The sequence below is a fragment of the Lolium rigidum genome, chromosome 4, assembly GCF_022539505.1.
Source record: "Lolium rigidum isolate FL_2022 chromosome 4, APGP_CSIRO_Lrig_0.1, whole genome shotgun sequence".
In the NCBI taxonomy this organism is placed as follows: domain Eukaryota; kingdom Viridiplantae; phylum Streptophyta; class Magnoliopsida; order Poales; family Poaceae; genus Lolium; species Lolium rigidum.
In genome coordinates this window covers 171,231,730-171,246,392 of record NC_061511.1, presented here as the reverse complement: position 1 = coordinate 171,246,392, position 14,663 = coordinate 171,231,730, and the positions used below count along the sequence as shown (strand labels likewise).

The 14,663-nt window shown below is 45.3% G+C and overlaps 1 protein-coding gene across 1 annotated transcript; it reads left to right on the top strand.

The window, feature by feature from the left end:
* The first annotated feature begins 2,276 nt into the window (after positions 1-2,276).
* LOC124708944 (AT-hook motif nuclear-localized protein 10-like) lies at positions 2,277-5,970 on the top strand. Its single transcript, XM_047240587.1, has 6 exons — positions 2,277-2,572; positions 2,690-3,209; positions 3,318-3,370; positions 4,690-4,821; positions 5,053-5,214; positions 5,310-5,970. The coding sequence occupies exons 1-6, from the start codon at positions 2,411-2,413 to the stop codon at positions 5,643-5,645; spliced, it is 1,365 nt and encodes a 454-aa protein (XP_047096543.1). The 5' UTR covers positions 2,277-2,410; the 3' UTR covers positions 5,646-5,970.
* Positions 5,971-14,663: the final 8,693 nt, after the last annotated feature.

Genomic DNA, 14,663 nt, shown 5'->3' with positions numbered 1-14,663 from the left:
TCTATAATCATGTTGTGCATGATTACACACGCGGTCATGATATACCAAAGGCATTCTTGATCCCAAAATCTAGCCGGTCCTCTAACTATGGCAAATTGGGCTTGCAAAATCCCAAATGCTCTCTCTACATCTTTCCTAGCCGCCGCTTGTGCATTGTGGAATTGAGTTTGCTTTTTACCTCTTGGTTGAATAATTGGCTTCACAAATGTTTGCCACCTTGGGTATATGCCGTCGGCGAGGAAGTAGCCATAGTTGTACTTGCGGCCATTTGCTTCAAACTCCACCAATGGACCTTCCCGCATTGCAAGTCTTGTCATTAGTGGTGACCGTTGAAGAACATTGATGTCATTGCAAGATCCGGGCATTCCAAAGAAAGCATGCCATATCCAAGTCTCTTGGTCGGCCACCGCTTCAAGTACTATGGTGGCATCCTTCTTGTAGCCTTTGAATTGTCCATGCCATGCCGCTGGACAATTCTTCCAACTCCAATGCATACAATCAATGGAACCAAGCATACCGGGAAATCCCCGGTTGGCGTTGATCTCCAAAAGCCTTGCCGTGTCTTGAGCATTGGGGGCTCTCAAGTATGTGGAGCCAAAGACATTGACAATTGCAACGACAAAGCGCTTCACACACAAGATAGAAGTGCTCTCTCCCATGGCCAAATGATCATCAATAAGATCTGCCGGTATACCATATGCCAACATACGCAAGGCGGCGGTCACCTTTTGATATGTGCTATGGCCAAGTTCTCCGGCGGCATTCCTCCTTTGCTCAAAGAAGCGATCATATTTGGTGACCTCCGCCGCAATGTGCTTGAACAAGTTGAGACTCATCCGGAAACGCCGCCGAAAATAGCTTTCGGGGAATATCGGATTCTCATTGAAATACGACCGCATCAATTTCTCATGCCCTTCAATCCTTTCTCTCCACAACTTCTGTCTACCAAACACCGATCCACCAAATTTTGGCCTCTTAACGGCGCGGTATGCTAATAGTATCGATATGTTCTCCTCTTCTTCTTGGTCGAACTCGTCATCCGATGAATCATATGAGGAACTCTACAAACATATGTATCATATTAATTCACTATAAACTATTGTAGCTACTTGACGAGTAGAGGCCGGCCGGCGGAGGTTCATACCTTGCGAGCAAATGGGCGAGCACCATGGGCGCGCCAAGTTGCAAGCAAGGCTGCTCGAGGACGACGAGGACGACATGTCGACGCCTGCGTGGAGGAGAACGCGACGGCGGCGCGAAGGGGCGGCGGAGAAGGACCGCCGAGCGCAACTCGTCGTCGGCCGGCGGCCGCGCGGCGACACGGCGCGGCGGAGCGTCCGCCGCTGCCGCGGGAGGAGGTGCGGGCGACGCGGATCTACGACGCGGCGGCGCGCGAAGCGGGGGCGGCGGCGGAGTCGGCCGCGGCGGCTGGATTTCGCGCCGGCGGTAGGTGGGGAAATGAGGGCGCGGGCGCGGGGAGAAATTTCCAGCCGTTGGCTTTTTCGCGCTTGGACGAGCGATGCCGCGCGCCGTAGCCAACGCGCCGGATATGCCGCTCCGGATTGTGCAAAAAGCCGCGCGCCCTAAAAATTTACAGCGCCGCGCCGTTTACCGCGCCTGCTGGAGCGCCTGATTCTGTCCCGCGCGCGCTATATCGGACGTTTTTATGCCGCGCGGCCTATATAGCGCGTCTGTTGGAGATGCTCTTATTACTACCCGAAATGCAGCGCCTGCATGTGAGCCGCGTACCCGTAACAAATCCCCCTTTTTCTCTACCTTCTTTATTACCTTTACTTTTTAGTAATTTCCATCCCCGTAATTTCGCCTCGCCGCCCTCCTTTTCCTTCCTCCCTCTAGCAGCTACCTAGTACCGCAACCAGAACAAGAGGGAGTGAGCTCCTTCGACTGAGCTGAACTGAGCTGGGAGAGTGGCGTTCGTTGCTGGCGAGAAGAAGAAGAGAAGCTGAGGAAGAGCAAGGCGTGAAGTCGCCGCCGCCGATCTAATCCATCCCGTTAGGTGCGTGCACGCGCGCGGCCCCTCCTAACCTCCACCTAAATCTCCCCTCTCACTCCCTTTTGTTCTCTTCCTCTTTATCCGCTCCTGTTTTTTCTAAACTAAACATTGTTTTCTTGCTCGATCCCTCCCATGTTGTTGCTATCTTCTTCACCATCGTCTTTTTCGGTTTGGTCGTCCGGCTTGATTTGCAGTGTGCTTCCTTCCGAGCTGAGTTAGGGAGAAAAGCAGCACCTCGGTCGGTCAAACTCGAATCGGGACTGACTGACGGACTGATTGCTTGTTTTTTTTCTTTGGCCTCAGACGAGAACCGCTCGCTCCGAAGTAGAGGCTCAAACCGCAGCAGCAGCCGGAAGAAGCGGACGCCGTTGCTGCCGGGACTTAGATCTGGGCGAAATGGAGGCCAAGGACGTCGCGCCGCTCCCCGCCGCCACCGCTGCCGGCCCCGCGCCGCCCGTGCCGGCCCCGGTCTCGCAGGCTAAGCCGGCGCCGCAGCCGGTCACCTCGATGCCGCCGCACGCGCACCCACAGCCACCTCCAACCTCCATGCCGCCCCACGCGCATCCGCAGCCACCGCCAACATCCATGCCGCAGCACGCGCACTCCCACGCGCCGCCGCCGCCGCACTTGCACGCGCAGCCGCCGCCGCCACACGCGCACAAGCAGCCACCGCAGCCGCTCCCGTTCGCCCACCACCAGCCCCACCAGCACCAGCACCAGCAGCCGCAACACCATCAGCAGCAGCCGGCGCCCGGCTCGGGGACCCCGCCGGCGCCCATGCCGGGGAGCGGCATGCGCCTCTCCTTCGACCAGATGGTCGGCAAGCCGCCCGGGGAGCCCCAACACCACCAGCAACACCCGCACCCGCACCAGCAGCACCACGCCCCGGGCCCCATGCTCTACAACGCGCCGCAGCCCTACGCGACGATCCCGCCGCCGGGCGCCAATGCGCTCGGGATGGGCGAGCTCATGCGCAAGAAGCGGGGCCGCCCGCGCAAGTACGCGCCAGACGGGAGCATGGCCCTCGCGCTCGCGCCCCTCTCCTCCGCCTCCGGTGGCGCGCCCACGCCGCCGCCCGGACAGCAGCAGCAGCCGCCGCACGGATTCTCCATCAGCAGCCCCCCGTCAGATCCCAACGCCAAGCGCCGCGGCCGCCCCCCTGGCTCCGGCAAGAAGAAGCAGTTCGAAGCACTCGGTAATCAACGTGCCCCACCCCTACCTTTCCTCCATCATTGTTAATCCATATGAGCGCCATTGCTCCTTGCATCGTAAATCTGACTTTCCTCTCCGTCATTTCCTGCAGGTTCTTGGGGCATCTCCTTCACTCCGCACATCCTCTCCGTCAAGGCCGGCGAGGTAGCAACCGACACCCATCCCATGCATCTGGGAGAAAATCCCACAAATCTTGCATCTGCTCTTCTTTTCCTTTGATTATTCCTTCCCCCTCCATGCATGCATCCGTCCGGTTCAGTATTTTGCCAGCATCATGCTGCTCTACCGGCCTACCCAGTGCACCTACTTGCACTAATTGTAGTGGATCTATGTCTCATCTGCGGCCTGCGAGCCTTTGACTAGCGAGTAGCTGGAGTTCCTTGCCCTAGGACAGGAACGTGGGAGGGAGGAGGATCTGCCGGTGCGGAGGCAGGCAGACTGTGGTGGTGTGGTGGCCGGTAGATTCCCAGCAGGGCTGTCTGTTGACCGGCCCCACCGGTCAGTGTCAACCAGGAATTGAACGAAACGATGGGAGATGAGCTTCTGGCCTTTTGGATACTACACGCACCAGCAAGTGGTGGCACCTGTGTCTGTTGCTAGTGTTGAGCCTGGACCATCAGTCATCAGAGAGGGTGACTAACTGAAACGATCGGTGATATTGATAGAGCAAATTTACTGTATTTCCGGTTTCTCTACACTGCTTATTGTTCCTAATTCTTTTAGCTTAAGGGAAACTTTGCGCTTTAGGTAAGGTGATTTATTACTATGGTAGTAAAAGGTTAAAGTATAACTATTCTTGATCAAGGGAAAACAATAGATGTTGTTGATAAAGCAAATTGACTGTAATTTGTGTTCACTGCTGTGCTTATATTGTTTCTAGTTTCTTTAACTCAAGGGCAAGGTTGTGCTTTCACAAGAAGTTCATTTTGAATGGTAGTAAAAATTTAGGGTGCAACTATACTTGGTTGAATCAAATGCACTGAATGACATAATATAGTGCTTTAGTCTGTTATATTTTGCTGTGTTTTTAAATTGGATTTTTCTATTTGGTTACTCCTATTGTAACTGGCACAAAGCATGCAAACTACTGTTCTTTGTGGTAGTTCACCTGTATTAGGTGGTAGAAGTAAATACTGTAAGATGTGTTAAATGAGTACTTGTGTTGGGTGTAGGATCCTTGTTCGAACAATGGTGAGCTTTGCATTTACAGGCCAGATTGCACTTAAGTTTCTGTAAATTTTTTTTGTAGCAACTCATTGTACCTTATATGTGTGTATTTGTTGTTTCTTTTTTATGAGCCACCTTCTGCATACCTTTTTCTCTAATGCACCATGCAATTTATATCTGTGATCTAAATATATCCATCCTTCATGTTTAAGATAGCCAGCAGCCTACTTGTTCATATGTGCAGTCTCTGAAAATTCGTGTTCTATTGCTAAATGCCATATTTTTTTCTATGACAGGATGTTGCTTCAAAAATAATGTCCTTCTCTCAGCAAGGACCCCGCACGGTTTGCATTCTTTCAGCGAATGGTGCAATAAGCAATGTGACACTTCGGCAGCCTGCTACATCTGGTGGACTAGTGACTTATGAGGTACATAATTATCTTATGCTGGGGAATAGGAGATTAATGTATAGTTAACAATGTCTATAGTACACTGTCCAGTATGCTATAATTTCTTCCTAACAATTTTTTTTACGCATTGACCAAAAGTAGATGTACTAAAACTGGAATGCTACTTGAGTCTGTTATTCAAAGCTCATGGTCATAAAGCTTTCTGGCTATGTTGCTAGGCTAACTTTCTGATCTATGCTTCTGGTGCAGGGGCGCTTCGAGATCATTTCTCTTTCTGGTTCTTTCCTGCTTGCGGAGGATGGTGACACTCGTAGCAGGACTGGTGGATTGAGCGTTGCACTTGCAGGATCTGATGGCCGGGTGCTTGGTGGATGTGTAGCTGGGCAGCTAACGGCTGCTACACCTGTTCAGGTTCTGTTAGTTGTATTCTTTTGTTTTAGCTTCAGTCTGTTCAAATATTTCAAAACTCTGACTTGGAATATCTGCCGTGTTTTCTTTTCCATCAGGTTGTTGTTGCTAGTTTCATAGCTGAAGGTAAGAAGTCAAAGCCGGCTGAGCCAAGGAAGGTTGAACCAATGTCCGCGCCTCCACAGATGGCCACCTATGTGCCAGCTCCAGTGGCCAGCCCTCCCTCTGAGGGCACATCCAGTGGATCGTCTGATGACTCTGGCAGCCCCATGAACCAGGGCGGGATGCCCTACAACCACTCTGGGCAGCCGCAGCAGCAGCCGCCGCACCCTCAGCAGCACATGCCCCCTGCGTACGCATCTGGCGGCTGGTCGCTCTCGCACCATCAGAACAACAACAGGCATGACGCTGACATGAAGATGATGTCGAATTAACACCGCATATTCTCAGCCTTTGAAGAGAGCCTTATTTGTTGGCTGGGCTGGAGAGGAGGAGCTGATAGTTTTCTGGCCGACCTGCTAGCTAGGAGATTTAGGTTCATCATGATCTCACCTGCTGTTTTTTCCTAAGATTAATCTAGCTGCTGTCTGTAATGCTGTGGCTCTTGTAAGCCGCAGTCACTAACGTGAGTTATTATCGTCGTCATGTACTGGTGCCTTCTGAGATCTTTACCGCTTAGGCTAGTCGTTTGATTGCTCTCTGCTGTGGATCATGAATTCTGTAGGATGTTTTCTTTATTTCAATTCAAGAACTTTAGGATGTTTGCTTGCCACTGGGCACTGATTGTGTTGTCTGATGGGGCATTCCAGCCACTTGGTTCTATTTCTGAGATGAATGCTGCATTGCAGTGGTGCGAGATGCAATATTGTTGGCAAGTGCTGAGTCGCTGAAGGCGAATACTCACGTCATTGCTCCTGTGGCCTGTGCTGCTTGCTGCTCACACCTCTGCAAAAAACAAAAAAAAAACGGTTATTGCTCAGGCGAATTGATCTTTGAACACTCATATCTTTTAGGTGGTTTCATTAGTGATCAACATGAAAATGAGAGGCCATGGATTCAGGTCTCCATTAAGAAGAGGAGTAAGAAAAAACTACAATTTAAAAGGTGGTAGTTGCTTTAATTTAGAATCCCAGGGGTCTGAATAGACTCTTGTTCTTGTCCATGATCTCATTAGAGAGACATGTCGTAATGTTATTTGTTTCTCAGAAACTAAAAAAGTGGAGTTCACCTCATATCAACAATTAGACCCATGTGATAAATACAATTGGAATTGGCTTTCTGCTCATGATACAAGGGGGTATTATTGTTGGAGTTAGTGTTGACCTGTTTGATGTTTTAAGATGGGTCATTCATATCTATTCTGTCTCTGTCGTAACAAAAAAATAAGAATGATGTAATAGTGTGGAGAATTATCTCAATGTGTATGGTTCTGCATATGGGGAACATAGGTAAGATTTTATAAATGAACTGCATAATGTGTATGCTAATTGGATAGGGTAAACATTAGTTGGAGGAGATTTTAATCTCATTAGAGAAAGTTGTGAGAAGAACACTAGAAATATAAATCAACATTGGGCTGATTTATTTAATGATTGGATAAATAAATTTGGTCTCATGGAGATTAAAAATGCCACTAGGCATCTCACTTGAGGTAATAACCGAGAGAATATGATTATGGTTTTGCTTGATAAAGTCTTTGTATCGACCTGTTGGGATAGTATGTTTCCTTTTAGTAATGTTACTGCTAAACTAAGGGTGGGGAGTGACAATACACCTTTGGTTGTTTACACTGGTGCCATTAGGCCACCAAAAGTTAAACAGTTTAGGTTTGAAAAGTGGTGGCTCCAGGTGGAGGGTTTTGATCAAGTAGTGGCCAAGTTCTCGTTAGCTCCTTGTCCCCTTAAAAAAGCCATTGAGAGATGTCAATTTAAAATTAGGAATACAAGAAAAGGCATGAGGGGTTGGAATGCCAATCTTGAGGCTAGTCAAAATAGAGCTAAAAGAGAGTTGGTGGCGGAGTATGATTTATTGGACATTGTTGTTGAATCTACTCCTTTATCTCCTAATTCAAAAAAAAGGGAAAGACATTTCTTCTGATTTAACTAAAATTTGGAAGAATGAAGAGATTATGGCCAGACAAAGGTCGAAGGAAAGGAAAATTCTTGAAGGTGATCATAACACTGCTTTTTTCCCCGTGCTGTAGCGAATCAGAGAAGGAGGAAGAAGCAAATCACTGGTTTGGAAGGCCGTGATGAGATGGTGAAAGATAACAAAGGTATGCTTGATATTGCCGTTGACTACTATAAATAACTATTTGGTTATGAATGTAGGCAAGACATTGATTTGGTAGATGACTTCTGGCTTGAAGACGAAATGGTTACAACTGAGCATAATAATATATTGAATCCAAATTTTACTGAGCAGGATGTCAGGGATGCTGTCTTTGGCTCTTATGTTGAAGGAGCCCTTGGCCCTGATGGTTTTTCCTTTTTATTGTATCAACACTTTTGGGTTTTGGCAAAAATCCCATTAATTGGCAATGGTTAATGACTGGAATAAAGGGGAGTTGGATTTATTTCGGTTGAACTTTTCACTTTTAACATTGATTCCAAAAGTGACTGATGTTGTAACTATACATAAGTTCAGTCCTATTGCATTGACTAACTGCAGTTTTAAAATCTTTTTGAAATGTGCAACCAATAGGTTGGATGTGGTTATTGAGGCTTTGATTTCTCCTAACCAGACAACTTTTATTAAAGGAAGGTATATACTAGAGAGTGTTGTATGCGCACATGAAATTATTCATGATGTTGCATACAGTGATCAATCTGGCATTATTTTTAAACTTGATTATGAGAAAGCATATGATATAGTCAATAGAGAATTTTTGTTTGACATGTTAAGAAAAAGGGGGATTTAGCTCCAAGTGGCTTAACATTTTGAAAACTATTCTAGACAAAGGCTTTGTGGGGGTGAGATTAAATGATGAGAACAATTAGTTTTTCTTGACATGGAGAGGGGTGAGACAGGGTGACCCTGCCTCCCCCATTCTTTTTAACTTTATGGCAAATGTCTTTACAAAAATGCTCATGTGAGCTGCTGCAAATAACTAGATTACTGGTTTAATCCACGGATTAAATAACATTGGTGTTGTTAGCATGCAATAGGTTGATGACACTTTGTTATTTTTTTTAAATGACCTAACTTCTGCAACTAACTTAAAGTGGATCCTATCTTGCTTTGAGCAAATGTCTGGGATGAGGATTAATTTCCACAAATGTGACCTAATTACCATTAGGGTTGATGAGCATGAGGCACAAGTCTCTTAGAATTTAAGTTGGCGCATAGGGATGTTTCCTTTGAAATATCTGGGTGTTCCTCTGCACCACAAGAAGTTGAAAAAAGAATACTTACAACCTATAACTGATAAAATTTTAAAAATGTCTGCTGGTTGGAGAGGAAAACTCCTTAGCCATGCTGCAAAGCTGGAGCTGGTTAGGAGTGTCCTTGCTAGTATCCCTCTGTATTTGTTGAGTGTTATAAAGTTCTCTAAATGGGCCATAGCCTTGATTAACTCACCGATGACTCATTGTCTGTGGGATAATTACGAGGGACATTATAAGTATCATTTAGCAAATTGGGGTTTGATATCACAAAAAAAAGTTTTGGGGACTAGGCATTCCAAGCTTAGCTGAGATGAATATGTGCCTCCTTGCTTCCTAGATAAAAATACCAATTAGACGATAACAAGCTTTGGAAACAAGTGATAGACTATAAGTATAATGTCAATAATCTAAACATTTTCTCATGTTCCTCTGTGGTTGTTTCACCATTTTGGAAAGGAGTTATATGAGCGAAAGCTGCTAAGCTTGGTTATCAATGGAAAGTGGGGGAAAGTAAAGAAGATCAAGTTCTGGGAGGATCATTGGTTTGCCTCTTCAGTCTTGCAATCCAATACCGGGAAATTTACTTCCTAGTAAATTAACTTTTAGAAGATGTTTTGATCACAAGCAAATGCTTTCGTGGTATGCGATTTTACAAATTGCCTAGACCCTTCATATTACTGAAGAGGATGATAATCTTTTATCGGAGCTTGAATCAAATGACATATATAGTGTGAAATCCCTATATGTAGTGGTCAATTTTAGGGGGATTTTACCTGTATATATACAAAATGTGAGGAAAATTAAAACACCACAAAATATTCATTTGTTCCTATGGTTGTTGTCTCATAATAGGATTCTCACTAGAGATAATCTAGTTAAGACACAAAAGGTGGATGACCCGACCTGTGTCTTTTTGCAATGAACCTGAGACCATTACACATTTGTTTTCTGAGTGCATGGTTGCTAGAGCTATTTGACATGCGATTTTGCACTTGACTAGGTTGGCGTCTTCCCAGGTTTCACTATAATCATTGGCTACATTTCGAGAGAAGAATAAAACTCATAAATTGCTTAATATGATTAATGTTGCAGTATTATGGGTTATCTGGGTCACTAGGAATGAATTGTGCTTCAATTATACCCCATGGATTGGTTTACATGTCATTTGGCGTAAGACGGCTTACTTGGTTGCTCAATGAAGCATTCTGCTTCAGGGGCAGAAAAAGAAAATATGAAGATGAAGGTGAGTTCCTTGGAGGCGTTAGCTCATGCCCCACCACCATTGTTGTGGTTGGATCCTAGCTGATCCCAGTGAAGAAGATGATGACATCTACTGAAGTGAAGTTGATGAACCAAAGTTGTTCTGGGAACACAGATATCAAAATTATAGCTGCTGATATATCGAGGACTCTGACGGTCAATGCCTTGATGCTAGTGGTGTTGGGGTTCGTTGCATAGAAAACAAAAAATTTCCTACCGCAAAGACGAATAAATCCAAGATCTAATCTATGGAACACCCAAGATCTAATCTATAAGATCGGAGCAACGAGATTGATATGAGACTAACCCTCGAAGATTTCCAAAACCTACGAGATTAGATCTCGTTGTTGGTGTAGACGATCGTCCCCAGTGCTGCAATCCGGCAGCACTTCCGTACTCGGTCGCGCGTACGGTGTCGATGAAGCCCTTCCTCTCCCCGTTCCGGCGGGCAGCGGAGGTGTGGTAGATCCCCTCGGAATCCCAGCAGCACGACGGCGTGGTGGTGGAGGTGGAGGAGAAATTCCTGCAGGGCTTCGCCAAGCCTGCGCAGGAAGAAGGAGGAGGGAGAGAGGGGCGACTAGGGCTTGGTGGGATGATGTGTTGCGCCCCAGCCCTCCCCTCCCTCTTATATAGGCGTGGGGGGCTGCCTTGGCCCCTCCTCCAAGCCCAAGGGTCGGCCAAAACAAGGGGGGGAACTTCCCGCCAAGTTAAGTCCCTATTTTCAAGGGATTTGATCTTATCCACTTGGTACAGCCACATGGGCCTTGGGGGGCTGGTGTGCATAGACCATGTGGGCCTATGCGACCCCTCCAGTCCATGTTGGTCGTCCGGGATAGGTGGGACCCACTATGGTACCCTCTGGAACCTTCTAGAACCTCCGGTACAATACCGAAAATCCTGAACTTTTCCGATAACCCTGAAAATGACTTCCCATATATGAATCTTATTCTCCGGACCATTCCGGACCTCCTCGTGATGTCCTGGATCCCATCCGATACTCCGAACAAACTTCGGTTTCCATCTCATATTCCGAATCTACTTATGCGAGATCGAACCTTAAGCGCGTCACCCTACGGTTCGCGAACTATGCAGACATGGTCGAGACTCCTCTCCGAGAAATAACCAATAGCGGGATCTGGAGATCCATAATGGCTCCCACATATTCAACGATGACTTAGTGATCGATTGAACCATTTACATACGATGCCAATTCCCTTTGTCACGCGATATTTTACTTGTCCGAGGTTCGATCATCGGTATCTCTGATACGTCTCAAACGTATCTATAATTTCTTATGTTCCATGCTAGTTTTATGACAATACCTACATGTTTTGTTCACACTTTATGTCATTATTATGCATTTTCTGGAACTAACCTATTGACAAGATGCCGAAGTGCCAGTTCCTGTTTTCTGTTGTTTTTTGTTTCAGAAATCCTAGTAAGGAAATATTCTCGGAATTGGACGAAATCAACGCCCAGTATCTTATTTTTCCACGAAGCTTCCAGAACACGGAGAGGGACCGGAGGGGACCAGGGGGGCCCCACACGCCAGGGCGGCGCGGCCAAGGGGTGGGGCGCGCCTCCCTATTGTGTGGCCCCACCAGGGCCCCTCCGAGGCTGCCCTTCCGCCTACTTAAGGACTCCGTCGCGAAAACCCTAAACGAATAAGCCACGGGACGAGAAAAGTTACGCAGCCGCCGCCATCGCGAAGCCAAGATTCGGGGGACAGAAGTCTCTGTTCCGGCACGCTGCCGGGACTGGGAAGTGCCCCCGGAAGGCATCTCCACCGCCATCTTCACCGCCATCGCTGTCTCCATGATGAGGAGGGAGTAGTTCTCCCCCGAGGCTGAGGGCTCTACCGTAGCTATGTGGTTCATCTCTCTCTCCCATGTGATCTTTATGTGATCATGAGCTTTGTGATCTAGTTAAATATCATCTATGTGCTACTCTAGTGATGTTATTAAAGTAGTCTATTCCTCCTTCATGATGTAATGTGGACAGTGTGTGCATCATGTAGTACTTGGCGTAGGTTATGATTGTGATCTCTTGTAGATTATGAAGTTAACTATTACTATGATAGTATTGATGTGATCTATTCCCCCTTTCATAGCTGATGTTGATAGGTGCATGCTATGTTAGTACTCGGTATAATTGCGTTGGTCTATCATGCACTCTAAGGTTATTTAAATATGAACATCGAATGTTGTGGAGCTTGTTAACTCCGGCATTGAGGTGCTCTTGTAGCCCTACACAATGAATGGTGTTTGTCATCCAACAAGAGAGTGTAGAGAAAGTAGTATTTGTTTATTCAGTTATGTGATCAATGTTGAGAGTGTCCACTAGTGAAAGTATGATCCCTAGGCCTTGTTTCCAAGCACTAAAACTCCGTTTATTTACTATTCTGTTGCATGTTTACTCGCTGCCATATTTTATTCAGATTGCTATTATCACTCATCTTCATCCATATTACTTGTATTTCACTATCTCTTCGCCGAACTAGTGCACCTATACATCTGACAAGAGACTTCTTGTATCGTAATTGCAGGGTTGCTTGAGAGGGATATCTTTGACCTCTTCCTCCCTGAGTTCGATAAACCTTGGGTGATTCACTTAAGGGAAACTTGCTGCTGTTCTACAAACCTCCGCTCTTGGAGGCCCAACACTGTCTACAGGAATAGAAGCGTGCGTAGACATCAAGCTATTTTCTGGCGCCGTTGCCGGGGAGGTAAGGTAAAAGGCACTCACAGTCCGGACCCCGACAACTAAGCTATTTTCTAGCGCCGTTGCCGGGGAGGTAAGGTAAAAGGTATTCACATCCTCCGACTACTAAGCTATTTCCTAGCACTGTTGCCGGTGTGTGAGTGCTCGAAGGTATTTCCTTTAGATCCTGCAATTATATCTTTTTGTTTCTTGTTTTCACTAGTTAGGCTTAATGGAAAACAACAACAAAATGAGAGATCTTTATGAACTTTATCTTGAATTAGGACATGATGTGTTTGAAGAGAGAATTAAAAAACCCATGGAACTTTATATGAATGCTAATGGGAATGTTATTAGTATGAATGCTTTGAACACCATTGTTGCTAATGCTATGGAAAATTCTAAGCTTGGGGAAGCTGGTTTTGATGAGAATGATATTTTTAGTCCACCAAGTTTTGAGGAGAAAATTTACTTTGATGATACTTTGCCTCCCATTTATGATGATTATAATGATAGTGGTATTTTGGTGCCACCTACTATGGAGGATAAAGTTTATTATGATTATACCATGCCTGCAATTTATGATGATTACAATGATGGTTATGGTAGTTTTACTCCCACTATTACTAATAAAATTGATTATGCTTATGTGGAGAGTAATGATACTTTTATGCATGTGAATAAGAATGCTTTATGTGATACTTATATTGTTGAGTTTGTTCATGATGCCACTGAAAGTTATTATGAGAGAGGGAAACATGGTTATATGCATCTTAATAATATTAAGTTTCCCCTCTTTATGTTGAGAATCTTGAAGTTGCGCTTGTGTTGCCTTTCTATGCTTGTTGCATTGTGCTTACATGACTTGTTTATTTACAAGATTCCTTTTCATAGGAAGTGGGTTAGACTTAAATGTGTTTTGAATTTGCTTTTTGATGCTCTCTTTTGCTTCAACTCTTATTTCTTGGGAGTGCATCATTAAAATTACTGAGCCCATCTTAATGGCTATAAAGAAAGCACTTCTTGGGAGATAACCCATGTCTTTATTTTGCTACTGTTTTGTTGTGTCTTGGAAGTTGTTACTACTGTAGCAACCTCTCCTTATCTTTTATTTTATTGCAATGTTGTGCCAAGTGAAGTCTCTAATAGAAGGTTGATACTAGATTTGGATTTCTGCGTAGAAACAGATTTCTATCTGTCACGAATTTGGGCAGGTCTCTCTGTAGGTAACTCAGAAAAATCTTCCAATTTACGTGTGTGTTCCTCAGATATGTACGCAACTTTCATTAGTTTTGAGCTTTTTCATCTGAGCAAGTTAAGTGCCCCAGAAAAATTCGTCTTTACGGACTGTTCTGTTTTGACAGATTCTGCCTTTTATTTCGCATTGCCTCTTTTGCTGTGTTGGATGGATTTCTTTGTTCCATTAACTTCCAGTAGCTTTGGGCAATGTCCAGAAGTGTTAAGAATGATTGTGTTACCTCTGAACATGTGAATTTTTGATTATGCACTAACCCTCTAATGAGTTTGTTTCGAGTTTGGTGTGGAGGAAGTTTTCAAGGGTCAAGAGAGGAGGATGATACAATATGATCAAGAAGAGTGAAAAGTCTAAGCTTGGGGATGCCCCCGTGGTTCATCCCTGCATATTTCAAGAAGACTCAAGCATCTAAGCTTGGGGATGCCCAAGGCATCCCCTTCTTCATCGATAACTTATCAGGTCACCTCTAGTGAAACTATATTTTTATTCAGTCACATCTTATGTACTTTACTTGGAGCGTCTGTTTGTTTTTATTTTCGTTTTGTTATTTTCATTCTCTGAATAAATTCATGCTTGTGTGGGAGAGAGACACACTCCGCTTTTGCATATGAACACATGTGTTCTTAGCTTTACTCTTAATGTTCATGGCGAAGGTTGAAACTGCTTCGTTCATTGATATATGGTTGGAAACAGAAAATGCTGCATGTGGTAATTGGTATAATGTCTTGAATAATTTGATACTTGGCAATTGTTGTGCTCATATAGTTCATGTTTAAGCTCTTACATCATGTACTTTGCACCTATTAATGAAGAACTACATAGAGCTTGTTAAAATTTGGTTTGCATGATTG

Coding starts and splice junctions, on each gene's coding strand:
- LOC124708944 (XM_047240587.1), top strand. CDS start 2,411: ATGGAGGCCAAGGACGTCGCGCCGCTCCCCGCCGCCACCGCTGCCGGC. Junction 3,210..3,317: donor GAAGCAGTTCGAAGCACTCG/GTAATCAACGTG, acceptor CATTTCCTGCAG/GTTCTTGGGGCATCTCCTTC. Junction 4,822..5,052: donor GTGGACTAGTGACTTATGAG/GTACATAATTAT, acceptor CTTCTGGTGCAG/GGGCGCTTCGAGATCATTTC.